The 27,973-nt window shown below is 62.5% G+C and overlaps 1 protein-coding gene across 7 annotated transcripts; it reads right to left on the bottom strand.

Moving 5' to 3' along the window:
- Window positions 1–27,672, bottom strand: NRBP2 (nuclear receptor binding protein 2). Of its 7 annotated transcripts, none has more exons than XM_085574103.1 (18): window positions 27,204–27,227; window positions 13,288–13,410; window positions 12,461–12,562; window positions 12,269–12,358; window positions 11,009–11,049; window positions 10,820–10,914; window positions 10,086–10,109; window positions 9,412–9,495; window positions 8,375–8,430; window positions 7,959–8,054; window positions 6,527–6,659; window positions 5,638–5,740; window positions 5,485–5,535; window positions 5,035–5,170; window positions 4,795–4,848; window positions 4,399–4,462; window positions 3,584–3,707; window positions 1–2,802 (listed from the first exon to the last, which is right to left on the bottom strand). In XM_085574103.1, exons 1-18 carry the CDS (start codon window positions 27,210–27,212, stop codon window positions 2,592–2,594), a joined length of 1,596 nt encoding a protein of 531 aa, XP_085430229.1. In that variant the 5' UTR covers window positions 27,213–27,227; the 3' UTR covers window positions 1–2,591. The 7 variants fall into 7 exon arrangements, with proteins under 7 accessions (XP_085430229.1, XP_085430232.1, XP_085430230.1 ...); XM_085574106.1 differs by having other exon boundaries at window positions 3,584–3,639; XM_085574104.1 differs by lacking the exon at window positions 27,204–27,227 and adding an exon at window positions 25,457–25,864 and having other exon boundaries at window positions 8,347–8,430; window positions 9,412–9,473.
- Between the last annotated feature and the right edge of the window lie 301 nt (window positions 27,673–27,973).

Raw genomic sequence — 27,973 nt, 5'->3', positions numbered from 1 at the left:
TTGTGCAGAGCCCTCCAGTGGGACTGGGCTTTATTGATTTGTCAGGTGGGGTAAGATTGATTCCAGATGGGAACATTGGCAGGGCTGGGGATGGAGCAGGGCTGGGGATGGAGCAGGGCTGGGGATGCAGCTCTGCTGGGGATGGAGCAGGGCTGGGGATGGAGCTCTGCTGGGGATGGAACAAGGCCAGGGATGGAGCAGGACTGGGGATAGGGCAGGGCCAGGGATGGAGCAGGGCTGGGGATGGAGCAAGGCCAGGGATGGAGCAGGACTGGGGATGGGGCAGGGCCAGGGATGGAGCAGGGCTGGGGATGGAGCAAGGCCAGGGATGGAGCAGGGCTGGGGATGCAGCTCTGCTGGGGATGGAGCATGGGACGGGGATGGAGCTCTGCTGGGGATGGAGCAGGGCTGGGGATGGAGCAGGGCTGGGGATGGAGCTCTGCTGGGGATGCAGCACTGCTGGAGATGCAGCCTGAGCCAGGGATGCAGCCCAGGCTGGCTGAGCGTGGATTAAATCCCGCTGGGATGCAGCTGGAGTGACGCCACAGTGCACAAGCAGCGGGGGCACACGGAGCTCCAGCAGGGACTGGAACCAGCACGGAGCAGGAGGCCAGGGCAGATCCCCCTGCACAGTGGGAGCAGCACAGAGCAGGATTTCAGAGCCAGCTTTCCCTGGAGCAGCAGGACAGCACAGAGCAGGATTTCAGAGCCAGCTTTCCCTGGAGCAGCAGGAACAGCACCAGCACAGGGCACTGGCACAGAACACCAGCGTGGTGCAGATCACCAGGACAGCACCAGAGCTGATTTCTCCAGCACAGAGGGAGCAGCAGGAGCAGCACCAGCACAATACAGAGCAAGGTGCCAGAGCTGCATTTCCACAGCACAGCAGGAACACAGAGCAGAATTTCAGAGCCAGTTTTCCCTGGCACAGCAGGAGCAACACTGCCTCAGCACAGAGCAGGGTGCCAGAGCCAGTTTTCCCTGGCACAGCAGGAGCAGCATCAGCACAGAGCAGGATGCCAAAGGCAGTTTTTCCTGGCACAGAGTGAGTGGCAGGAGCAGCACTGGCACAGCACACAGCAGGGTGCCAGAGGCAGTTTCCCCTGCACAGCAGGAGCAGCACCAGCTCAGAACACCAGCAGGATTTCAGAGCCAGCTTCCCCTGCACAGCAGGAGCAGCACTGGCACAGAGCAGTGGCACAGAACACCAGCGTGGTGCAGATCACCAGGACAGCACCAGAGCTGAATCAGAGTCTGAGCAGGAGGAGCAGCACCAGCACAGAGCAGGGTGCCAGGGGCAGATTTCCCTGGCACAGCGGGAGCAGCAGGAGCAGCACTGGCACAGCACAGAGCAGGATGCCAGAGCTGCATTCCCACAGCACAGCAGGAGCAGCAGGAGCACAGAGCAGGATGCCAGAGGTGTTTTTCACTGGCACAGCAGCACCAGTACAGCACAGGATGCCAGAGCTGGATTCCTCTGGCAGAGCAGCAGCAGCCCAGAATGCTGGCATGGAACACTGGCATGGTGCAGATCACCAGGACAGTGCCAGGATAATCCAGTACAGCAGGAGCAGCACCAGCACAGAGCAGGGTGCCAGAGCCAGTTTCCTATGGCACAGCAAGAGCAGCAGTGGCACAGCACAGAGCAGGATGCCAAAGGCAGTTTTCCCTGGCACAGCAGGAGCAGCACAGAGCAGGATTTCAGAGCCAGTTTTCCCTGGCACAGCAGGAGCAGCAGTGGCACATCACAGAGCAGGATGCCAAAGGCAGTTTTCCCTGGAGCAGCAGGAGCAGCACAGAGCAGGCTTTCAGAGCCAGCTTTTCCAGGAGCAGCACTGAGCAGGATTTCAGAGCCAGTTTTCCCTGGCACAGCAGGAGCAGCCCCACATGGCTCCTGGACAGAGACAATTCCTGTTTGCACTTTTCTCCACATCAACGTGTCCCTGGCAAAGGGCAGCACTGGGGTGGTGATGGTGGCAATTCCCCAGCTCCAGGCCAGGGACTGACATTCCAATCACCGTTGCAGGAATGGGAGGAACAGGCAGCAGGGCTCTCTCCTGAAGATGCGATTTTGGAAGGCTGTAGGAGAAACTGGGGAATAACAAGGATTCTGTGGAGCATCAATGAAATTCCTGCTGATCCACATGTGTGGATCCAGGTGGTGGGTTCAGGAATTTCTCCTCAAGCCATGTCATGTCCAGCTCACACAGTCCCAGCTCATGGTGAGGGTTCTGAGCACAGGCAGCACAGTGGAGACTTAAACCTCGGGAAGTTTGGGATGGAGAGGGGAATGTGGCAGATGGGAAGTGCCACAAGGGCTTTCCAAACCTGCTCCTCCCCTCCCTCCCTCCAGCAAGGACCATTCCAGATGGCAAAGAGGGAGAAAATAGCTGTGGGACCTGCAGCGAGGAGGCTGATCGTTCCCAGAGGGAAATGGATCCAGCTGGGGCTTCCTGCAGCAGCTCCACAAGCCCCACTGGGAAGGGGCTGCTGGGGGTGCTGCCCACTCCCCCACACCTCCCCTCGGGAGCAGAGACCAGAACACATCCCAGCGTCCCAGGATTAATTCCTGGTGTTTGCCGAGTCCTCAGTCAGCTGCTGCCTTCCCAGAGGACGGATTGGGCAAATCCCCGTGGGCCCAAGGCCCGGCCAGGTGAGTCCTGCTGCAGCTGGGTGGGTCGGGAGCCCTTTGGGATCCTCCATCCGGCGCCTCGATCCCCTGGGAACGCGGGCTCACAGGGCTTGGGAGCGGTGCTTGTGGAAGGCGCTCTCCAGGAACGCGGCCAGCTTTTCACAGTCGTCCTGGAATCAGAAACGCCCACAGCTCCCTGTGCTGGGCTCTCCCAGCCACCTCCAACCCCCACAGTCCCCATCCCGAGCCCTTCCTGTGCTGGCTCCAGTCCTGGAGCACGTTTGGGGTGCCCAGGTGAGGACATGGACAGGCTGGAGCACATCCAGGGGAGGGAAGAGAGCCCCAGGAGAGGCTGGGGGAGCTGGGAAAGGGGCTCAGCCTGGAGAAAAGGGGGATCAGGGGGGACCTTGTGGCTCTGCACAGCTTGTGCCAGGAGGGGACAGCCAGGGAGGTTAGGTTCTGCTCCCAGGGAACAGGGACAGGAGAGAGAACAACCCCAGGCTGGGGAGGTTTGGGTGGGATATTGTGAAAATTCCTCCTGGAAAGGGCTGTCCAGCCGTGGCACAGCTGCCCAGGGCAGGGCTGGAGTCCCATGCCTGGAAGTGTTCCACTGACATGTGTGGGTGTGGCACTTGGGGATGCCATCAGGGTGACCTCGCCAGTTTGGTCACAGGCTGGACTCAATAATCTTGGAGATCTTCTCCAAAATGAATGGTTCTGTGATTCCTTAAGTAAGGAATCAGCCTCCTTCCCTGTGTGCTCCCCAGGTGCTCCCCTGGTTCTCACACTCAGAATTATTTAAGATCCAGCTAATTAACACGCGCCGCAATGGGCAGTTCCCCTTGGAACAGCTCCTGGAGCAGAATCTGGAGGGAACAGAAATCCCAGCCCTGCCTGGGAGGAGCTGGAGGAGCTCTGGGGGCTCCAGATTCGGGGACAGCAGGGACTCACCTCGTGGATGAATCCATAATGCACCAGCTCTGTAGCCAAATCCTTGGAGTTGTCAGCTGCAGAGACAAGGAGCAGGAGAACACAAGCATGGATACAGCTCGTGGGGCTCCTGCACCTGGGAGAGCTGGGAAAATGGGGCAGGGAAGGGGAGTAAGGTTCCTGAGCTCCCAAAACATGGCTCTGGACAATGCGTCACTTGAAAAGGCTTTGTGTGGCCCCCCAGGGAAAGCCTGGGGCAGGAGCAGCTCCCAGGCACCATTCCCCAGCGTTCTGAGGGAATTGTGGCTGTGAGGCAGCCCCGGGGCTCCTGATGTTCAGAGGCTCCTGATGTTCTGGAAGGAGCTGGACCTGCCCCTTTCCCGGGCTCCTCAGAGGAGGGTGCCCCTATCCCTTGGGAAAGTGCTGGGGACGCTGTGCCCATGCTGGGAATGAGAGTGGAGTTCTGGAGTCCACTGGGACTCCAGGAACTGCCCACGGGGGGTCCTGGTGGGAATGCAGCCCTGCAGTGACCACCGGGGCTCTGCCCTGCCGTGACCACCGGGGCTCTGCCCTGCAGTGACCACTGGGGCTCTGCCCTCCATGTGCACAGGGTCCAGGTGGGCAAGGGCTGGGACCACACAGGAAAAAAAGAAAGGAAAAGGAGAAAGGGGAAAGGGAAAGGAAAGGAGAGGAATGAGAAAAGGAAGGGGTGGATGAGAGGAAAGGAAGGAAAGGGAAAGGTAGGGAAGCTGGCTGGGAAGCTGGCACACTCCTAACCCCAGCAGGGCCCCAGGCTGCCCCAGCAGCCACTCCCTGCACTCCCTGCAGGAACGTACTGGGCAGCAGGTCGTAGCTGAGCTGGCGGTGCAGCTTGTCCTCCAGGATGAGCAGGAGTGTGAGCTGTGGAGACAGGAGAGAGCCCACTCATTCCAGCCCCTGCAGGACACCGGAAGGGCTGGGCAGGATGGGGGGGATCTGGGGGAACTGGGAGCTCTGGGGGGACTGGGGGAACTGGGGGGACTGGGAGCTCTGGGCACTGCTGGGAGCTCTGGGGAACTGGGAGCTCCAGACTTCCCAGTACCATTTCCCAGTCCAATATCCCAGGCAGATTTCACTTTCCCATCTTCCTGTCATATTTCCTGGTCTGATTTCTCAGTCCCAGTCCCATTTCCTATTCCCAGTCCCATTCCCAGCAGGACGTGCAGGGAGCAGTGCAGGATCCAGGTACTCACGTGCCACTGGCTCTTGTCCTCATTCAGCTCCATGTTGCACTGCATCTGCACCACCTGGAAAAGCCCAGCTCGGGATCAGCCCCTCTGGCTCTGGGGCACTTTGGAATTCCTATGGAAACCCCAGAACTCCTCTCCCGGCTCTCTCCTGGGACATGGCTAAGGGGAGAGGTGTCCCTGCAGCAGGGATGGGAGTAGCACAGGAGCTGTCCCCACCTGGAGCAGCCCAGGATCTGCCCTCACCTTCCTGGTCTCCACATCGAAGGGCTCTGGCGTGGGGGTCTTGGCTTTCTGAGGGTCCTCCTGGGGCTGGGACAGGGCGCGGGGCAGGGCGTGGGGTCTGGAGACAGCGAAGTTCATCAGGGGGTAAATCCCATTCCTGTGGGATAAGGAGGGAGAACAGGGCTGATCCCATCCCCTGCGGCCCTGGCAGAGCCAGCTCTGGAAGGAGCAGGGACAGGCAGGGATGGAAGGAGTGGGGACAGGGCACCGAGCACAGCTGGGGACAGCTGGGGACAGCAGAGATACTCCCATGTGTCCATCCTGACCCCACATTTCCCTGGGGAGAGCAGAGACACTCCCGTGTGCCCATCCCGGCCCCACATTCCATGGGGACAGCAGGGACACTCCCGTGTGCCCATCCCAGCCCCACATTCCATGGAAGCCCAGGCGGAGCTGGGAGCTCCAACCCACCTGACGTCCTCCAGGAACTTGTCGAGCTCCAGGAAGGAAACCTCGGAGTACCTGGGCAGGGAACAGGACAGGAGGGTGCAGGGGGTGAGGGCTGCCCTGGCAGTGGGGTCTCCAGGCTGGATGCTGTGGGGTCTCCCCCATCCTCATCCTCACCTCCACTGCGCCCCGGGCCGGCCCTCCCTGCGGATCTCGGCCATCACCATGTTCAGGTCCAGCTCCTTGATCTTCTCCTCCACCACGTTCTCTGGCATCAGATCTGGGGCAGAGGGACAGGGGGGTATGGGTCCCACAGCCCCTACCCCAGGGAGGGGCTGGGAGTCACAGCCCCCTCCCCAGCCTCTGCACATGGCATCACGCGTGTTTTGTTTGGGAGGGACCTAAAATCCCATCCAGTCCCACCCCCTGCCATGGCAGGGATACCTTCCCCTATCCCAGGGTGATCCAAGCCCTGTCCAACCTGGAACACTGCTAGGGATCCAGGGACAGCCACAGCTTCTCTGGGTGCCTTGTGCCAGGGCCTCAACCCCTCCCAGCCAGGAATTCCTTCCCAAAATCCCATCTAACCCTGTCCTCTGGCAGTGGGAAACCATTCCCCTTTTCCTGTCACTCCATCCCTTGTCCAAGTCCCTCACCAGCTCTCCTGGAGCCCCCTCAGGCCCTGCAAGGGGCTCTGGGGTTTCCTTGTACCCTTCACTCCTCCAGGCTGAGCATTCCCAGCTCTCCCAGCATGGCTCTCTGCTCTCTCCAGGCTGAGCATTCCCAGCTCTCCCAGCCTGGCTCTCTGCTCTCTCCAGGCTGAGCATTCCCAGCTCTCCCAGCATGGCTCTCTGCTCCGGGCTGAGCATTCCCAGCTCTCCCAGCCTGGCTTTCTCTCCTCTCCAGGCTGAGCATTCCCAGCTCTCCCAGCCTGGCTCTCTGCTCTCTCCAGGCTGAGCATTCCCAGCTCTCCCAGCCTGGCTCTCTGCTCCGGGCTGAGCATTCCCAGCTCTCCCAGCCGGCTCCCTGGCAGATGAGCTGGGCTCGAGGTGGCCCGGGCACTCACACTGGTGGTTGATGAAGCAGTGGGCTGCCAGCAGCTTCAGGGAGTGCACCTCGAAGAGCACGCGGTGGAAGAGGAGGTTGTGGGCGCTCGGGCGCTTGTCTGGGTTCAGGGTCAGGCAGGACAGGATGAATTCCTGGGGGCAGAGCAGGGCCAGAGCTGGAGCAGAGCAGGACACTGCCCTGCTCCTCTCACACCATCCCAGAGTCCTGGCATCACTGAGGCTGGAACAGAGCTCCCAGCCCATGGAGTGCACCTCGTGCCCCATCCCCACCCTGTCGCCAGCCCAGAGCACCCAAATCTCTCCTTGGACACCTCCAGGGATGGGCACTCCAAACCCCCTGGGCAGTTCCAATGCCTGACCACCCTTTCCATGAGGAAATTCCTGCTGATGTCCACCCCTCCTGGGGCTCCAGACCTTTCCCAGCTGCATTTCCTCTCCTGAACATGCTCCAGCCTCTCCATGTCCTCACCTGGGCACCGCAAACCTGCCCCATGACTGGAGGTGCCCCAGCAGTGCCAGCACAGGGGTCACTGCCCTAGGCCTGGGGTCACCCTAGTTTTGGTCCCATTTCCCAGGAAATGGATGCAAAGGGCTTGTCCTGCAGCAGGAGCCCCAGGACAGGGAGCTGCAGCAGAATTCCGGGTGGGCAGAGATGGGAACAAAGTCCCCAGTGGCCCCATCCTGGCTGTGAGCCCAGCACAGGCTGCAGGAGAAGGGGCAGGAGCAGGATCAGCCCCGGGAGCAGGAATGTGGTGGTGGGAGTGGGGACAGGGCAGGATGAGCAGAGAATCCAGGGATCTGCCTGCTCCTGCTCCCTGAGAGCAGGGGAGCCCAGCCTGTCACTGCTCCTCCAGCTCCTGCCCTGCTGCTGCCAGGAGATGGGCCAGGACGTCTGTGAGGAATCCAAAATGATCCCAAGGGTGCCAGGTGGGCACCCCCAGACTGGTCCCCTCAGAGCCACCTGCCCCAGAGACCCTCGACAAGACTCCAGCCGCTCCTGGGCTCTCCTGGGACGTGGGAACTGTGGGATCACAGGAGATCTCAGGATTTACTGTGGGATGCCTCGGAAACTCTGTGACCAAACAAGAGAATTTGGGAATGCACAAACTCATTATGGGATGTTCTGGAGGCTGCCACAGAAAGAGGGGGGTTGGGTGGGTCGGGGTGGGTGGAGGGGGTAAAAGTTCCAGCTGTTCCATGCCTACCTCTGGCTGAGCCCAAACCCCAGCTATCCCCCAAACTGTCCTGTCCCCTTATCAAACCCTGCTCCACTTATCAAACCCTGCTCCCCTCCTGAGGAGGGAGAGATGAGGATGGGATTTACACCCAGGATGACACAGGACAGGGATTTACACCCAGGAGTGACACAGGAGAGGGATTCACCCCCAGGACAGGGATTCAGCCCCAGCAGGCTCCCCCAGGTGCTCTCACCCTCATGTTGGGATCGTCCAGGGAGTGCCGGGCCCGCGCGATCGCCTCCTCCGAGACCCGCGTGTCCCCGTTGGTCTGGATCTCCAGCACGGCCATCTGTGAGGGCAGGGGCACAGCCAGTCCGTGGGGGCTTCCCAGGGACAGGGCAGGGACAGGGGACAGCCCTGGGTAAGGACAGGGGACAGCCCTGGACAGGGATAGGGGACAGCCCTGGGTAAGGACAGGGGACAGCCCTGGACAGGGATAGGGGACAGCCCGGGCAGGGGACAGCTCCAGACAGGGCAGGGACAGCCCCAGACAAGGGAGGGGTGGAGACAGCCCCAGAGAGGGACAGGGGACACCCCCGGACAGGGCAAGGGACACCTCTGGACAGGGGCTGGGGTCCCACCGTGCCCAGGGTCCATCCCGCTCCGCACCTCCAGCGCGCACATCCCGAAGGAGAAGATGTCCACGGCTGTCCCGTCTGCCTTCTCTGCAACACAGAGGGAGCGGGACACGTCTGGGCAGAGCCTCAGGGCTGGACCCCACCTGGACAGCCCCACCTGAACAGCCTCACCTGGACAGCCCCACCTGGACAACCCCGGGACACCCCACACCATCCCTGTGGACAACCACTACTGCCCTCACCTGTTCCCACCTGCCCTCACCTGTTCTCATCTGTTTTCACCTTTCCTCCCCTGCCCTCACTTGTTCTCACCTTTTCTCATATCCCCTCACCTGTTCCCACCTGCCCTCCCATGCCCTCCCCTGCTGTGCAGCTCCCCCATTCCCCATGCCTGTTCCCTGTGCCCCGATCCCCATTCCCATGCCCTGATCCCTGTGCCCCGTTCCCAGCCCCATGCCCCATTCCCCGTGCCCGTTTCCAGCCCCGTTCCCTATGCCCCATTCCCAGCCCCGTTCCCTGTGCCCCATTCCCAGCCCCATGCCCCATTCCCCGTTCCTGTTTCCAGCCCCATTCCCCGTGCCCGTTTCCAGCCCCGTTCCCCGTGCCCGTTTCCAGCCCCGTTCCCTGTGCCCCATTCCTAGCCCCATGCCCCATTCCCCGTGCCCCGTTCCCAGCCCCATGCCCCATTCCCCATGCCTGTTGCCAGCCCCGTTCCCCGTGCCTGTTTCCAGCCCTGTTCCCCGTGCCCCATTCCCAGCCCCATGCCCCATTCCCAGTGCCTGTTTCCAGTCCCATTCCCCGTGCCCGTTTCCAGCCCCATGCCCCATTCCCCGTTTCCAATCCCGTTCCCCATGCCCCGTTCCCAGCCCCATGCCCCATTCCCCGTTTCCAGCCCCGTTCCCCATGCCCCGTTCCCAGCCCCATTCCCCGTGCCCGTTGCCAGCCCCGTTCCCCGTGCCCCGTTCCTAGCCCCATGCCCCATTCCCCATGCCCTGTTCCCAGCCCATGCCCCATTCCCCGTGCCCGTTGCCAGCCCCGTTCCCCATGCCCGTTGCCAGCCCCACTCACGGCCGTATTCCGGGGGGAAGAAGTGCAGGTTCCGCAGCTCCTCCCGCTCGATCCGGATGGGGCTGCGGAGATCATCCGGGAGCGCTGGGGGAGAGGGGCAGGCGCTCAGGAGGGGCTGGGAGCCCACCCATCAGAGAGCCCACCTGTGAGTGTGCCCACCCATGAGCGTGTCCACCCGTGGGGTCAGTGTGACCACTTGTGGGGTCTGTGTGTGCCCACCCATGGAGTCAGTGTGTCCACCCTGGGGTCTATGTGTGCCCACCCATGGGGTCTGTGTTTATCCACCCGTGGAGTCAGTGTGCCCACCCGTGGAGTCAGTGTGTCCACCCTGGGGTCTGTGTGTGCCCACCCATGGGGTCTGTGTGTGCCCACCCGTGGGGTCTGTGTGTCCACCCTGGGGCCTGTGTGTGCCCACCCATGGGGTCTGTGTTTGCCCACCCGTGGGGTCTGTGTGTGCTCACCCGTGGGGTCAGTGTGTGCCCACCCTGGGGTCTGAGGGGATCCGTGCCCCTGCCCACCCCAGGAGCCCCCCCTGCTCCCACCCCACAGCAGCAGTTCCCAGAGGGATGAAGGTGCCCCCTCCCCCCGGAGCCCAGCGCCATCCCCCGTGCCCGGTGCCCCCGGGGGGCTCAGGGGGTGTCCCCAGCCCGGGAAGGTGGCCACGGGTCACTCACCATTGGCAAACACGCGGTGCCAAACTGCCGGGCAGCGCCGGGTGGAGCCGGGCATCGCGAGGGCATGAGAAGAAAAGGTAACACTGAGGTTGGCACCCCAAAAAGGGACCCTGCAATTCGCAGGGCTCCTGCCTGGCCAGGACCCCCACACACCCCCATGACCCCCATCCTCTTCCTGCCAGCCCCCTCGAGCCCCTCTGAGCCCATGGGACCCCTCTGACCCCCTCACACCCTCTAGGACCCCTCAGAACCCCCAGGCCCCTCTGGATTCCTTAGACCCCTCTGAACCCCTTGGGGCCATCTTGAACCCCTTGGACCTCCCAAACCCCCTTGAAGCCCCTCTGACCCCCTCAGAGCCCTTTGGATCCCTGAGGCCACTCAGACACCCTGAAACCCCTTTGACCCTCCAGCCTCCCCCAGACCCCTGTGACCCCGAGAGCCCCATGAACCCCCCGTGACCTCCCCAGCCCCCCGTGACCCCCAGACCCCCGTGACCCCCAGAGCCCTGTGAACCCCCTGTGACCTCCCCAGACCCCTGTGACCCCAAGAGCCCCATGAACTCCCCAAACCCCTGTGACCTCCCCAGACCCCCGTGACCCCCAGAGCCCTGTGAACCCCCTGTGACCTCCCCAGCCCCCCGTGACCTCCCCAGACCCCCGTGACCCCCAGAGCCCTGTGAACCCCCTGTGACCTCCCCAGACCCCCGTGGCCCCGGCGGGGCCGGCGCTGCCCACCGGAGCCGATCTTGATGAGCCCGTTGTGCTGGATGAAGATGGTGTCGCTGGTCAGGTTGCCGTGGATGATGGGGGGCTCGCAGGAGTGCAGGAAGCTGGAGGGGCACAGGGTGGGCACAGGGGTGTCCCAAGCACAGCCCACAGCCTCGGCACCCCGCAGGGCAGGGCAGGGAGCCAGGGGAGCCTCACCTGAGAGCTGAGAGGATTTGGGTGCACCAGCGCTTCCAGGCCTAGGGCAGGGACAGGGCAGGGACAGAGTGGGGACAGAGCTCCATCAGCCAGGACACGCTGGCACCCTGGCCAGGCCAGGGCTTCCCACCCATTCCCAGGGACAGGACATCCCTCTGTGCCCTTCCCACCCATTCCCAGGGACAGGACATCCCTCTGTGCCCTTCACATCCATTCCCAGGGACAGGACATCCCCCTATGCCCTTCACATCCATTCCCAGTGACAGGGACATTCCCCTGTGCCCTTCCCACCCATTCCCAGGGACAGGGACATCCCCCTGTGCCTTTCCCACCCATTCCCAGGGACATTCCCCTGTGCCCTTCCCATCCATTCGCAGGGACAGGGACATCCCCCTGTGCCTTTCCCACCCATTCCCAGGGACAGGGACATCCCCCTGTGCCTTTCCCACCCATTTCCAGGGACAGGGACATTCCCCTGTGCCTTTCCCACCCATTCCCAGGGACAGGGACATTCCCCTGTGCCCTTCCCACCCATTCCCAGGGATATCCCCCTGTGCCTTTCTCACCCATTTCCAGGGACAGGGAAATTCCCCTGTGCCTTTCTCACCCATTCCCAGGGACATCCCTCTGGCCCTGCCCCGGCTCAGGGGTGTGTCTCACATTGTCCCACAGAAGCTGTCCCTGTCCCCTGCTCCAGTGACTGCAGCAAACAGCTCAAGGCTGCAGGATGTGGAGGGACTGGACAAGGATGGAGTGATGGGACAGGGGTAATGGCTTCCACCGGCACAGGGCAGGGTCAGGTGGGATTTTGGGAGGAAATCCCTCCCTGTGAGAGTGCCCAGAGCAGCTCTGGCTGCCCCTGGGTCCCTGGCAGTGCCCAAGGCCAGGCTGGATGGGGCTTGGAGCAGCCTGGGACAGTGGAAGGTGTCCCTGCCCTGGCAGAGGTGGCTCTGGATCATCCCCCAGCTCCCTCACACCAGCTCGGGGCAGTGGCTGTGCAGGTGCTGCTAGTCCCTTGTCCCCAGCTGCCAGCCTGGGCAGGGGCAGGACACTGGGAGCACATGGGGCAGTGTCATCCACCACAGCCACCGCCACCCTGGGGCCACTGGGATCCAACTTGGGCACTCCTGGGCTCCAGCAGGGTCCCCAAGTGACAGCAGCTCCCCCCTGCTGTGCCCTGTGGGGTCCCAGAGACCCTCCCTGGGACAGGGACACAGAGGCACCCACTCCAGCGGGAGCTGCACTGCTCCAGGAGCTCACCCGGGCATTCATGGCCTTGTGGTTCTTCTTGGTTTTCTTCAGGAACTGCTTGAGGCTCCCCGAGGACACGTACTCCGTGATGAAGATGACCTGGCAGGAGACAGGGGGTCAGCTGCCCCCAGCCTGGCCCCAGAGGGGAAGGGAGGCTGAGGAGCAGAGCTGGGATCCCCTCCTATCCCCCCAGATCCCTACCCGTGCCTTGGAGTCCTTCACATCCAGCCAATACTTGTGGAGCTTCACGATGTTGGGGTGATCCACCAGCACCAGCTGCTCAAACATGGTCTTGATCTTCTCCTGGGGGCACACAGAGCACAGGTGAGCTCCTGGGGTGGGGCAGTATTGTAAATGCAAGTGAACCCAATGGGAAGAAATGATGATGTCTGACTCAATTCAGAAGGCTGAATGATTTCTTTATTATAACTATGCTAAAATACATTAATATACTATCTAAAAAGGAAGATACTAAAACTACATACTACTTTCTCTAACACAACTCGTGACCCTCTCTGAGAGTCCAGCCCCAGGTGGGTTGGATTGGCTATCAGGCAAAAACAGTCCTCACCAGAATCCAATCAAGCACTCACTCCAGGTAAACAATTCTCTAAACACATTCCACATAGGAAAAACAAGGAGTAGAAATAGAAATTGTTTTCTCTTTTGTTTCTCTCTGTGCACCTCTATGAAAAATCCTGAGAGGGAGAGAAATGTGCTTGCCATGGGGCAGGACAGGTGAGGAGGAAGGTGCTGGGGTGGGGCAGGACAGGTGAGGAGGAAGGCCCTGGCACGTAGAAGCTCCTGGGATGGGGCAAGAGAGGTGAGGAGGAAGGTCCTGGTACATAGAAGCTCCTGGGATGGGGCAGGACACCCCCAAGAGCTGGGGGTGCCCAGGGACACTGGTGTGAGGTCCAGAGGAGCTCCCTTTGAGGGAGCAGCCAGGGAAGGCGCAGTGCCAGAGGGCAGGAGCCTGTCCTGCCAGGCTGTGCCTGCCTAGGAAGGTGTGGGGGCTCCCGGGGTCTCACCTCGTGTGCTTTGAAGGCCTTCTTGTCGGTGAAGAGCAGCTCATTCCACACCACCTCCACACCCTCCTCCGTGTCCATGGCCAGGAAGGTGCTCTGGATGCCAGGCATGTTCCCCTGGTTCACCTGGGGACAGGGAAGGCCTCAGGGGAGGCTGGCACCACCTGCTGCATGGGCAGCTCCCAAAAAAATCCATTTTCTTTTCTCTTTGGCTCAGGAATGGCCCATCCTGGCCTGATCAGCCAGACCTCGCTGGTCAGTCTGACTGGTTTATCCACAGACCCACCTCCAAGCATTTCTGGGAATGCAGAGAGTTCCTGACAACAGGGACCCACTGCTTTGGAGGTGCACTGTGACCTCAGCTTATTGCACAATCACCTCCGAGCCACTGGCAGAGCAGCAAGTGCTTCCAGAGTCCCTGACACCGGCGCTTCCCAGAGCAAATGCACAAATAAATCCCTAACAAATAATAAATGAACCAGCCCGAAACCCGATTCCTGCCCAGGAGCAGAGGAGTCTCCACGCTCTTACAACACTCTTACAACACTCCCTGCCACGGCAATATGGCGCTGTGTTAGAAATAAATCCTTTTGGAACGAAGGTCCCTGGAGTGGCCGCGGAAGAGGCTCTGGCTGGGAATGGAGCGTGGAGCGAATCTCCAGCTGGTGCCTGTGCTGTGGGAGCCCTGGGCTGGGAGGCAGCAGGAGAAGCAGCCCCTGGGAGCAGGTCCTGAGCAGCTCCTGAGCTGGCCCTGTGGCTCCTCACTGCTGCTGTGGCTTTCCCTGGCCCTGCTCCTGCGCCCAGCTGGGGCCGTGCCCTGCACCCTGTCCCAGCAGCCGTGGGGAGCCACCCGCACCTGCCCTGTCCAGGGAAAGGTCTGGACAAACCAGAGCCACCACAGCTCCTCTGGACACCCCGAGGAGCTGGGGTGCAGCCCCAGCAGCTGCCCAAGCACTTCCCATCCCCTGAGGCCACAGAGCCCCATCCCAGAACCCCTGCGGGGCAGATCTGCAGGTGTCACCTCCGCAGGTGCCACCTCTACAGCTGTCACCTCCACAGGTGACACCTCCGCAGCTGTCACCTCCGCAGGTGACACCTCTGCAGCTGTCACCTCTGCAGGTGACACCTCTGCAGGTGACACTTCCACAGCTGTCACCTCTGCAGGTATCACCTCCACAGGTGACACCTCCGCAGCTGTCACCTCCTCAGGTGTTACCTCCATGGGCCCTCCTGCTCCCCAGAGCAGCCATGACCACCAGGACCCACCTCCAGCCCAGGTAAAACCTCCAAGGCACCTGGCTCAGAGCCCCAGCCCAGGACCGGCTCCTGCCTCCCAGCAGAGGTGCTGCTGCATCCCGACCTCAAAGCATCCCGGCGGAACTGGGACTGCAGCCCCCACTGCTCCTGCCCCTTCCTGGGGGCACTCTAGGGGGGCTGTGCCCCCTCTTAGCCCGGGCAGGGGCACGGTGCCCAGCCCATCTGCCACACCAGGGGAGCCAGAGGTGATTGTTCTGCTGCTCCTGGGGCAGGTACAGGTACATGGTGTGCAGCTGCTGGGGCTTGGGGCTCATCCTGATGCCAGAGCTGATCCCACTGCTGGGGTTTTGTGCTCGGGGTTCATCCCACTGTTGGGGCTCATCCCACTGGCCAGGTTTGGGGTCCACCCCACTGGCCGGTTCGGGGCTGGTCCCTGCGGGGCTCGGGGCAGCCGTGAGCGCTCAGCACCCTTGGCTCATTAGCAGGGCATGCCCAGTTCATGCTGCGGGCACACAAAGCACCTCTGCTCCTCCTTCTGCCCAGCACAGGGTCCGCACAGAGCCCAGCATGGCCGGCGAGGGATGGGCCACAGCCTTCCCAGTGATCCCAGTGCACACAGCCAGAGTGCCAGTCACACAATCTTCTTGGAATCACTGCTTTGGGCTGGAGGGACCTTAAAGCCCACCTCATCCTGGTCCCTCCCAGCTCCAAACCAGCTCTTTCCGAGCCCGAGGGGCATCCCAGCACCCAGGGCTCGGGCAGTGGATCTGCCAGGATCTCAACCCAAGCAGTGGGATGAACTGGGATCTGAGCAGTGGGATGAACCCAGCAGTGGGACCAGTGCCGGGATTTGCTGGGATCTGGAATCTCAACCCCAGCAGTGGGATGAACCCCAAACCTGGCCAGTGGGATGGACCCATCAGTGGGATGAGCCCAGCAGTAGGATCAGAGCCAGGACCTGCCGAGATCCCAGCAGTGGGATGAACCCAGCAGTGGGATGAGCCCCAGCAGGATCTGCCAGGATCAGCCAGGATCCAGGATCCCAACCCCAGCAGTGGGACCAGTGCCGGGATCCGGGAGGCTCCGGAACGTGACCTCCGGACCCTTCCCCGCCCCGTGCGGACACGGCCGTGCTCCGTGTGGGCCGAGTGGGAACGAAGCCGATCCCCACCGGCTGCTCCCGCTCCGAGCTCCGGCCTGGCCTCCATCAATAAATAAACGCAGCACAGCCTGCCGGGGACAAAACGCGGCGGCGCAGGTCTCCGGGGTTCATCCCCCGGCTTCATCCCGCTCCCGTCAGGCAGCTCCGTGCGCTGCTCGGTGCGCACCGGCGCCGTTCCGGGAGCGCCGCCGCTGCCGGGAGCGCTCGCCCGGCGCCCGGAGCGACCGCTGGGGACGGGGCAGGGCAGGTTTACCAAAGATCAGGTTGCAGCTTCCAAGCAATCGCTCCCTTCTGAGCTTTTCTCGTCAGCGAGGGCTGAGCCAGGAACGGGAACGGGCTCAGGGATGCGGCTGGGAGAGCAGCCGGGGGATGGGGCAGCAAATAACGGGGAGAGGAGGTTTTGCTCCCATGGCGGGGGGGCTGTGAGGTCCCTTCCCGAACCATTCCATGATTCTCCATTCACGGTGTGCAGTAATTACTCCAGACCTTTGTGCCTCCACCACGTTTGGTGCTGGGCATGGGTGGATTTGGAGGAGCGCGGGGCCGAGCAGTGAACACAAAACCCCTGCGGAGGAAATGCCAGCCCAGCCTGTCCACCCCTCTGTCCTGTGAGCGGGGTGACAGTGTCTGGCTCCTGGTGGGACACGGGGACACACACGGGCAGCAGGGATGGGGCCCTGCTGGCCCTGAGCCAGCCGTGCCCCCCAAACCCGTGTCCCCTGGCTCTGACCGAGGCCGTGCCCCCCAAACCCCGTGTCCCCTGGCCCTGACCGAGGCTGTGCCCCCCAAACCCTGTGTCCCCTGGCCCTGACCGAGGCTGTGCCCCACCGTCCCCGGCTGTGGCCCCAGGAAGGGCAGGGGCGGCTCTTGCAACACAGAAATTGCTTCAGAAAACACAAGAAAGGGAAAAAGTGATCTGAGAGGGCTGAGGCCCCAGTCAGGGACACCTGAGCTGTGTCCTGCAGGTCCTCAAGGGTCAGGGACGGGGAGTGGCAGCACGGGCAGAGCCCGCAGGCCCTGGAGGTGAGGGGTCACCGACCTCCTGTGCCTTGCCGTGCCCGGGTAGGGACTGTCACACCCCCCTGTCCTGAGCTGGGAGCACACTCCCGGCTCCCAGCTGCTGCTCCAGGGCCCCATCCAACAGCAGAAGGGTCACCTGCACCCCTCTGTCCCCAGCGAGGGGACTGGCAGCAGCCCCAGGCCAGGATAGAGGCTGTCCCTGAGCTGGCAGCAGCAACAGACCCGGGCAGGAGCACCCAGGGCTGGGGACGGTCCTGGCCCCACGGCTCTGCCCAGGGATCCACAGTGCCAGACAAACCTGTTCTGTCTGTGCCATCCTGTTACACAACCAGCAGGTGAGAGGAGTGTGCGAGATGGAAAATATTTTGGTTCCAGTGAAGCATTTGATCTTGTCTGTCACAAACCGTGAGCTCAGCACTGACTCAGCCCTGCCTGGCTGAGGAACCCCCGCCGAGGACAGGGAGGCACAGGGCGGGCTCTGCCCCTCACAGGAACTGGTGGCCAGTTCCATCCTGGAGCATGGGGGAAGGAGCAGAGCCGGGGCAGGGAGCAGCAGGGCTGCCCAGTTACCCAGAAGCACCCCAGTGCATGGCTGTGCCCAGGGTCTGAGAGAGCGGGAGGGAAACTGAGTCAGGGACAACCCAGCAGTGCCAGAGCTGCCCCATCCAGGCCAGGAGGGGCACCCATGGCATCCAGCTCTTTTCCAGGAACTCTCCCTGTCACAGAATTGTCAAAGTCCAGGGTGGTGTGGGTGGGAAGGGACCACAAAGCTCACCTCGTTTCACCTCCTGCCGTGGCAGGGACACCTTTCACTAGTCCAGATTGCTCCAAGTACCCTCCAACATGGCCTCAGACATTTCCAGGGATCCAGGGGCAGCCACAGCTTCTCTGGGAATTCCACTGTATATACCCCACCACCCCCACAGGGAGGAATTCCTTCCCAAAATCCCATCCCACCCCAATATCTAGCACTGCTCCCATTGCAACACCTCACCACCCTCACAGGGAGGAAGAATTCCTTCCCAAAATCCCATCCATCCCATATCTAGCACTGCTCTCTGGCAGTGGGAAGCTACTGTCCACTCCCAGGAGATTCCTGCCTGGCAGCCACAGCAGCCCAGGGGTCCCTGTGCCATCCCAGCAGACAGGGACCATGCCTCTCCCCGCAGGATCTCGGGAGCTGCCCCGGCCCACGGTGGGAGGGCTGGAAGCCTCTGCTTCCCTCCGTGCCCACGGCTGCCCTGCCCTGCCCTTCCCTTCCCTGCTGCCCGGCAGCTGCCGAGCGAACACTGCGATCCCTGTTCTCCGGCCCCTGCTGCGGGAAGGGGACAGAGGAGTATTTTTCCACTGCCCCGAGCAGAGCCAGGAGAGATCCTGCACGGGGCAGCACAAGGGTTGTTATTTCCTGGGAGAAGTTCCCTGCCCACACTGCAGCCGCAGCCTGCGGCAATGTTTGCTTTACCCCCAGGCCCTGATGGCCCGGGAGGGGCCACGAGCCTGGGGCCACCCCGGCCCAGCACAGCCTGGGGAGGTGACACAAACCTGGGGTCAGCCCAGCACAGTCTGGGGAGGTGACACAAACCTGGGGTCACCCTGGCCCAGCCTGGGGAGGTGACACAAACCTGGGGTCACCCTGGCCCAGCCTGGGGAGGTGACACAAACCTGGGGTCACCCTGGCCCAACACAGCCTGGGGAGGTGACACAAACCTGGGGTCACCCTGGCCCAGCACAGCCTGGGGAGGTGACACAAACCTGGAGTCACCCTGGCCCAGCACAGCCTGGGGAGGTGACACAAACCTGGGGCCACCCCAGCCCAGCCCCCTGTGCCCACCAGTCCAAGCCAGGCCAAAGGCCCCGGGAGCCTCTGCAGTGCCCGGCCAGGACACAGCAGGACACAGCAGGACACAGCAGACCGTGCTGGAAGGGCATCTCAGCTCCACATTCTCCATGGGCCAGGCAGGAGCAGGGACCAGCAGGAATCAGCCCGGCTCGGAGGAATTCGGTCTGATTTCCGTGCTCTTGCCCGGCTGAGCAGCTGAGCCCCAGCGAAGCGGCTCCAGGAAAGCCAAGGAAAGCCTCGGTGAGCAGCCTGTCAGCCCTGCGGGAAGCTCAGCCGCGGTTTGCCATGCACTGCTCAGTGCAGGGCTGAGCCACAGCATTCCAGCAGCTTCATCCGGCCCGGGACACGGCCGGGACACGGCCGGGACACCCCCGGCCCGGCAGGGGAGCGCAGAACCCGCCGGGACCGCGAAGGTCTCCGCTTAGAGCCGAGCAAAAGCAGGAAGGAGCCGGGGGCACAGAGGGGGCTGGAGCCGGCTGCGACTCGGGCACTGCAAACAAAACCACCCCCCAGGGAAAGAGAGGGAAAGGGCCAAAAGCAGCCCGGATAAAGGCAGGAAAGGGAAGAAAACATGGCAAATGCCAGGAATTGTAACACTTCGGGCTGGGGGGAGCACCGGGCTGCAGCCTGGAATTCTGTGCAGGACAGGGATGGGATAAAGGAGCTGCAGCCTGGAATTCCTGTGCAGGACAGGGATGGGATAAAGGAGCTGCAGCCTGGAATCCTGTGCAGGACAGGGATGGGATAAAGGAGCTGCAGCCTGGAATTCCTGTGCAGGACAGGGATGGGATAAAGGAGCTGCAGCCTGGAATTCTGTGCAGGACAGGGATGGGATACAGGAGCTGCAGCCAGGCATTCCCATGGAGAACAGGAATGGGGTACAGAAGCTGCAGCCAGGAATTCCCATGGAGTACAGAGATGGGATACAGGAGCTGCAGCAGGAATGGGATACAGGAGCTGCAGCAGGAATGGGATACAGGAGCTGCAGCCAGGCATTCCTTGCAGAATATGGATGGGGATAAAGAGCGTGTTCCTGCATGACAAACCACGAGCTCCTGCACTGAAGCCTCACGGCAGGCTGACGTCAGCCCCCTCCCCAGCAGCGAGAACAAGGCACGGGATTGTTGTGGCCGGGTAAGATCCCGGAGGATTAAAGGCTCCGTGAAATGGAGAACGTGGCACGGGGAGAGCAGCCCCGAGGAACCATCCACAAGAGGCCCCGCTCCGCCCACACGAGCCGGAGGGTGATGGGGAGGACTCTAAATCTGGCACAGCCAAGGCTTGTTCCTTGCCAGACCCCCGGAGCACGTGCTGGGGACAGAACTCCACTGTCTGCTTCCAGTAACATTTATCTGCTGCTGAGCTTTCCAACAGAGTTCCCTTTCCTTTTGGTTTGCCCTTTACTAGAAGTCTCTGGGGTGCCCCAAAACCCCTGTTCAGAGCACAGTCAGGGTGAAGCCTTCACCATCCTGAAGTGTTGGGTATTAACCCTAAATTCTTGGCTATTAACCCTAAAGTCTTGGATATTAGCCAAAATTCTTGGATATTAACCCTAAATTCTTGAATGTCATCCTAAATTCTTGGATATCAGCCTGAATTCTTGGATATGAACCCTAAATTCTAGGATATCATCCTGAATTCTTGGCTATTAACACAAAAGTCTTGGAAGTTCACCTGCGAGATCACCTGAGCTCAGCAGGGTCACCCCAAACTCACCCTACAAAGTTCACCCACGGCAAACAAAAGCCAGAAAAGCAGAAAGAGGCAGGAACAAAAGAGATGGCAGGAGAAGAGGGAGCCAAGTCCTGCAGCTGATCCCCCTGTGCTGGAAAAACTCCTCACAGCTCCGCACGCTCCCAGCCCAGATCCCTGGGGATGGCTGGCAACAAAGCAGCTTTTAAAAATAACCCCGTGGCAGATATTGCATAGTTGGAGCCTTCCCAAACCATCCACCATGGAACCGGGGTCCTGCTGCCAAGTGCAAACCTCATTAATGCCTAAAAATGGGAACCCCCTGCACCTCACGGGATTCCAGCGCTTACCCTCTTTTTCCATGTTTTGTTTTCATTCTCTGATCTGTGGGAACCCACAGCAGCACCCCAAACCTCCCCCTACTGCTGACTTTTAACATCACTTTATTTTCTTTAAATGCTGCTTCAGCATTTCTCCCCTGCATTTATGCTGCTGTTTTCCTCTTTCACCCAGCTGGATGAGTTAAAGCTCAGAGTCAGAACTGGAGCATCCAGGATGGTTTGGGTGGGAAGGGATCTTCAAGACCCTCAGTCCAACCCTGTAGCATGGGCAGGGATACCTTCCTCTAGCCTAGGTTGCTCCAAACCCCATCCAGCCTAGCCTGGAAAACCTCCAGGGATCCAGGGGCAGCCACAGCTGCTCTGGGCTCCCCGTGCCAGGGCCAAACCAGGAATTCCTTCCCAATATCCCACCCAGCCCTGCCCTCTGGCAGTGGGAGCCATTCCCTGTGTCCTGTTCCTCCATCCCTTGACTCCAGGCCCTTCAGGCCCTGCAAGGGGCTCTGAGCTCTCCCTGGAGCCTTCTCCTCTCCAGGTGAGCACCCCCAGCTCTCCCAGCCTGGCTCCAGAAGGGCTCTAGCCCTGGAGCAGCTCCAGGGCCTCCTCTGGGCTCTCTCCAGCAGCTCCACGTCCTCCTGCTGTTGAACCCAGGGCTGGGGCAGCTCTGCAGGTGGGCTCTCACCTGAGCACAGGGGCAGAATCCCCCTCCTTTCCTGCTGGGGGATCAGCCCAGGGCACGGGGGGTTTGGGGACCATGGCATGTCCAGCCTTTCCCAGCACCCCAGGGATCCCCTCCAGGCAGTCCCCCCACCCCGTGTCTGTGCTGGAGCCTGGCCCAGGTGCACGAGGATCACTCGGTCCCACCTCCCCAGCCTGTCCAGGTCCCTCTGGGTGCCTCATCCCTTCCCTCACTCAACTCCAAGGCTGCTCCAAAGCAAATCCCACACTGGAAGCACGGCAGAATCACGAGCAAGGGACAACTCCAGGGTGGCTTAGAGGAATAAATTATAGGAACAACTCCAAAGGTCCATCCACGAGCCACGGCTGAGCTCTGCCACAGCACTCTCATCCCAAGGGAAGGCCTGCAGGAGGCCAGGGCTGGTCCAGGGCATTCCCACCGGGAGCACCATGGGCAGAACTGACAGGTGGGGATGGGTGGGAGAGGTGAAGGTGTGGAAATCACAGCCTGACCCCAGGAAATGGCACAGATGAATGTGGTGGGGCCAGCAGTGGTGAGCAGCAAACACCTGCTGGTCCCAGCCCCCCCTTCCCGGGCAGATCGAGGGTTTGGGAACCCAAACCAGCGGGGATAAACCAGACTGAGCCCAGCACGGGCTGCTGGGGCTCACCACAGCCCTGCTCACACCAGCAGGGGCACAAAACCTTTCAGCAAAGCAGAAAACCAAGTCTCCTCTCCCCTCTGCTCGTACTCCCCAGGGTGGGTGGGAAAAGCAAACGAGGTCATCAAGGCAAAGCTGAAAGAGCCCCGGTGCTCCCACGTGGAAAATTCTGTGCCAGCAGCAGTTCACAAATAACAGGAGAGCTCTGAGAGGGGCAGGGCAGGGCTGGGCTGGGACACCACAAGGGCCATGGAGCTGCTTCTCCTCACACCTTGTCCAAGGGCTCCTGTTCCCTCAACTGCTCGTGCCGCCCTGTGACTCCACATCCCTGAGGAATAAAGGATCACAAATCGGCAAAGGAGGCTGGGAAGGGAAATTCTTCCTGGGGGCAGGGCAGGCCCAGCAGAGTCCCGTGTGTGAAAACAAGGTGCAGTCCTTGTGTCCACACCATTAAGGTACAATAATGTCAATATATCGCTTTCAGTCTGCAGAACCTTGGAACCACTGAATGGTTTGGGCTGGGAAAACCTCTGAGCCACGGAGTCCATCCTGTCCCAGCAGTGCCAAGGCCACCACCAACCCACGTCCCCAGGCACCACACCCACAGGGATGTGGAATCTCCCCTCAGGTGGGCACTCCACCACTGCCCTGGGCAGCCCTTTCCAGGAGGAAGCTCCCCAATATCCCACTTAAACCTCTCCTAGCACAACTTGAGGCTGTTTGCCTGTGTCCTGTTGTTTCCTGAGAGCACAGCCTGACCCTCACCTGGCAGGGAGCTGTGCAGAGCCACAAGGTCCCCCCCGAGCCCCCTTTTCTCCAGGCTGAGCCCCGAGGATCAAGCAGGACACCTGCCTGTGCTCCACCAGCGTTCCAGGTCCCGCTCTGCCCACCAGGACAGTGCCCCCCTGATGGCCCTGCCCTGCAAACCAGAGATCAGGCACAGCTCCGAGGGTCCCACACAGGGCTGGGCTCTGACAAAGTGATCAGGGAAATAAAAAATAGCAATGGATCTTCGGCAGAGCGAGGGAAGCTCCCCGCGGGTACAAAGCCCAGCAGAGCTGAGGGCAGCGAGAGGAGAGTGGATCTCCAGCGCCCGGCTCCTTCCTGCACGTCACGAAGCATCTGTGAATGTGCACAACACAGCTCCTCCACAAAACTTCCTCCACTCGGCAGTCAGGAAGCCTTCCTGCCACTCCGGCTCTCCTGGAACAGCTGTGCTGCCCTTGGGAAGGCCAACCCACCCTTCCCACTGCTCCAGCTGGAAAATCCCTGTGGATGGAGAGCACGGCACAGAGACCCAGAGTGCTTGTGCGGAGATGGCACTGGGGGGTTCCACTTCTCCCACGCCTGCACAGGAGGATGAACCCCCCTGGGCCAGGTCTGGGCAGGGCAGCACTGCTCCAGAAAGCTCCTGCACAAGGTCAGCATTGAAATCCTCACCATTAAACATGACTCTTTGGCCAGAACAGATGGAAGAAATTTCACAATATCCCACCCAAACCTCCCCAGCCTGAGGTCGTTCTCTCTCCTCCTGTTCCCGTTCCTTGGGAATAGAGCCCGACCCCCCCCCGCCCCCGGCTGTCCCCTCCTGGCAGGAGCTGTGCAGAGCCACAAGGTCCCCCCTGAGCCTCCTTTGCTCCAGGCTGAGCCCCTTTCCAGCTCCCTCAGCTGCTCCTGGTGCCCCAGACCTTCCCAGTTCTATTCCTGTCTCTGAACACGCTCCAGCTCCTCAATGTCCTCCATTTCATGAGGGTCAGGGTCAGGCACCCTGGTGTGGGGAAGGTGCTTTCCAGACAGGGGGAGGGAGCAGGAGCGGGGGGAAGGGGTATGTGGGTGTGGAAGCACCTGGCAGCACCGAGGGACAGAAGGGCAGGTGCTGGCAGAGCAGCTTATCAGCCAGGAGCAGGTTATCAAGATCTCAGCAAAGCCCAGGCTGGGAATTCAGGCCGGGAGATGCAGCCGCAGGCTGAGCTGAACGCTGGGGCCGGGTCCTTAACCGGGGAGAAGGGAGATAAGGGGCAGATAAAGGCTTTGGCCTCGGATGGGCCTCTTCCCCTCCGGCAGTGCCTGTGGCGTGTCTGTCCCCAGCCCGGTCTGGGATCAGGATTCTGCCGGCTCTGCTCCCTGGCAGAGACAGGGTGACTCCAGCCCCAGTTTTGGGGAGGGACTCCTGGCGCTGCACCCCGGTGTAGGAAGATGAGCTGAAGTGAACTAACCCCCTTCTCTGGAGAGGAGGAACCGCACTCTCCTGCGCCCGGGGTGGGCTCTGAGGGCAGCCCCGGCACCCCACCAGTGACCCGGCGAGTGCCCGTTCCTGCAGGAGCTCCGGGCCAGCGCCCCGGGGTCACTATGCTGCGACCTGCGGGGCTGTCACCGGGACCAGCTCCGGACCCAGACCCGCAGAACCCTCCGGGAGCCTCCAGCACCCGCGGGGCGGCTGTCGGCAGCCCAGCCCCGCTGGTCCCACGGGCATCGGAGCTGCGGGACGGACTCGGACTGCCCCAGGGCACAGCCCGCCTCTCCACACCGGGGCACGGCGAGCCCGGCTCCCGGGCCCTCCCAACGGGGCTCGATGAGCCCAGCTTCCAGCACCCGGCACCGGGACACGAAGAGCCCGACTGCTGCTCCAGACACCCCAGAGCAGGGCACGGTGAAACCCCCAGCAGCAGCCGCACCGGGGCACGATGAGATCGGCTCCCTACACCCGGCGTGGCGAGCCCGGAGCCCGCGCACCTGGGCACGGTGAGCCCGGTCCCCGCACCGGCACAGCCCGCAGCAGCACAGCCCGCACCGAGACAAGGCGGGCTCGGCTTTCCTCACACGCACAGCCGGCACCGAGACAAGGCGGGCTCGGCTTTCCTCACCCGCACAGCCCGCACCGACACAAGGCGAGCTCGGCTTTACTCGCCGGCACAGCCCGCACCGAGGCAAGGCGGGCTCGGCTTCCCGCACCGAGGCAAGGTGAGCTCCGTTTTCCTCACCCACACAGCCGGCACCGAGACAAGGCGGGCTCGGCTTCCCTCGCCGGCACAGCCCGCACCGACACAAGGCGGGCTCGGCTTTCCTCACCGGCACAGCCCGCACCGACACAAGGCGAGCTCGGCTTTCCTCACACGCACAGCCCGCACCGACACAAGGCGAGCTCGGCTTTACTCGCCGGCACAGCCCGCACCGAGGCAAAGCGGGCTCGGCTTCCCTCGCCAGCACACGAAGCGCTGTGGCATGGCGAGCTCGGCTTTCCCCATCGGCACAGCCCGACCAGGGCATGACCGAGCCCGGCTCCCCGCACCTCCGGCCGCCCCCGGGGACTCGCTCCCCGCGGAGCCGCTCCCCGCATCGCCCTCCGGCTCCGGCCATCGCCGTGCCCGGGCACCTGCGGGCGCTGCCCGTGCCCCGCACAGCCCGGGGCTCCGCAGGGCCCGGCGGCGGCGTCCCCATCCCCATTCCCCGGCATCCGCATCCCGTCTCCCGGCGTTCCATGGCCGCCCTCCGGCATTCCCGACCCGCCGCGCCCGGCTCCCACCTGCTCGCGGCGCTTCTGCCAGCGGCCGCAGGGACTCTCCTCCAGCACCTCGCTCTCCTCCTCGCTCTCCTCCTCCTTCTCCTGCGCCAGCCGCGCGTCCGGCTCCGGCACCGCCATCCCCGCCGCGAACCGCGCTCTGCGAGCTGTGCCGGGCTGTGCCGAAAGCTGCCGGGCTCTGCCGAGCTCTAGTCCGACCCGATCCGCTTAGATCCGCTCCGATCCGACCCGAGCCGCTCTGAATCACGTCGAGCCGAGCTGATGCGCGCCGAACCGAAGCGAACCCAACGGAACCAAGCCGAGGGGAGCGAAACGGAGCCGAACCGAGCCAAGCGGCACCGCACGGCTCTGCACCGCCTCGAGCCCCTCCGCGCTCTGCCGGTGCCGCGCGGGGCCGACCCGGTCTCGTCCCGCCCCGCTCCGGACGTGCGGCCGCGCACGCCCCGCCCCGCCGGGAGGGGCCCCGGCACCCCCGGCGGCTCCCGCACCCCCGGCGGCTCCCGCACCCCCGGGCGGCTCCCGCACCCCCGGCGGCTCCCGCACCCCCGGGCAGCTCCCGCTCCCCCGGGCAGCTCCCGCACCCCCGGCGGCTCCCGCACCCCCGGCGGCTCCCGCACCCCCGGCGGTTCCCGCACCCCCGGCGGCTCCCGCACTCCCGGTGCCCCGATGCGCCGCCGGGCTCGACCCGCCCCGGGGCCGTCCGGTGCGTGTCCGTGTCCTCCCCCCGGCAGCCGCCGGTTGCCCCCTCCCGGGGCCTCGGGGCTTGTCCCACCCCTCGGAGCCCCTTTCCCGGGCCCGTCCCATGCCGGTGGTGCTGCCTTGCCTAGCCTCCCCCGGCCGCTACCCCCTCCAGCCCAATCTCGGGGGGCTCTGCCCGCTCCCCGCAGCCGTCCCTGGACGTGCCCGGGCCACCGCGGCATCTTCCCGAGTAGCCCCTGCTCCGCGCCACTGCCGGGGCTGGACCTCTGCGGGACCCCCTCGCCGGGCCCTGGGCACCCCGAAAAGTCTGGACCACCCCCACCCGGCGCCCAACAGATGTTTTCATTCCATAAGAAGTCTCTGGCTCGTTAGATGCTTTTATTTTTTTTTTTTTCTTTTTCTGGCCGTCTCCAGTTACTTTTAGCCCGACCGTTCGTTGTCCCACCCTTCTTCCGTGCTGTACTGGCGCCTGGCGGGGTTTGGGCTCGTCCTCCCCCTCCGGGCTGCGGCTGCTCTGGGCGCCGCGGTTAACCGAGAGGACCACGGCGAGGGCGGCTCTGGGCGAGGTGACACGGGAAGTGCACACCAGGTATGGCACACAACATCCCGGCCCCGGCACAGGAGAAGGCAACAGGAGCTGTTTCCTGGCGTGGGCCACCACCAGGTCCCGCTGGGCCACCACCTGGGCTGCTCTGACTGCGGCACCAGGGGAGATGGTGCCTCCAGCTGCAGCCCCGTGTCTGAGCCCACCTGAGTGAGTCCCCGCTGCCAGTGTGACCCCGAGCTGGCCCCGGCCAAGGCTCCCCCATCATCACCCCCTGGGCCACGGCCACCTCCCGGCACCCATCCAGCCCCCGTTACACCACTGCGCTCTGTGCTTTGCCAGGTACCACGAGCTCCCATGGTGGGTGACCTTGTCCCATGTGTGCCAGGCAGGGCTGGAAGGGAAGTCAACCCCTGGCTCTTATCACAGTGAAGTCTGGGAATAAGTTCAAGGACAAGGGATAAAAATATTGCAACCAAACACAAACCGCACACCACACCCAGGCACCTTAACCATCTCCACAGCCCCTGCAGCGCTCCGTGACCACGTCCTGGCCTCGGCTGACATCTGCTCCCCACGGCACTCCTGTGACCACCTCCTGGCTGTGGCTGTGTCATGGAAATGCCTTTCATCACCTCCAACACCCCTGAAAAGCGATGAACAATGACTTGGCAGAGCTTGCTGATGCCGCTGAAGTTTCTGGGTGGTTGGGCTACAATGGTGGCACAGGGAGGGGTGGCAGAGGTGTGGACGAGCTTTCATGTGAAACTCAGCTGGGAGAGCACCCGGGCTGGGGACGTGGGGAGGGCACGGGGGGAGGCTCCTCACCATCCCACATCTCCCCTCCCTTCTCCAGCTCCCCCCTCGAGTGCTGGGGAGCACACAGCAGAGCACACCTGCCCTGCCTGCTCTTTCCACACAGGGTGACAGCTGGGAAGCCCAAGGGAGCTGTGGAACACCCGGAGGAGGGAATCTTTGACTGTTCCTCGGGTGAGCGTTTGGTGTGATACGTGGCGGAATTCATTGCCATAGGGTGTTTGCAGCAGCCCAAGTTGATTTTAAAGGGATTTTAAAAAGCCATTAGGCAAATTTGTGGGAGAGAAATTGATTGAGGGCTATTAACCAGAGACGCAGTTGCAGCTTCTGGCTCCAGAGGCTCTGCGCTGGGGGTTGCCAGGAGCTGCAGCTGATGGAACACAGCCTGGCCCCTGCTCAAGCCCTTGTGCTGTTCTTCTCGGGATCCACTGATGGAAATGGGGTGCAGGGATGCAGGGACA

This window comes from Lonchura striata, chromosome 2 (assembly GCF_050655825.1).
Source record: "Lonchura striata isolate lonStrDom1 chromosome 2, ASM5065582v1, whole genome shotgun sequence".
Taxonomy (NCBI): domain Eukaryota; kingdom Metazoa; phylum Chordata; class Aves; order Passeriformes; family Estrildidae; genus Lonchura; species Lonchura striata.
This window is presented reverse-complemented; position numbering and strand designations above follow the sequence as displayed.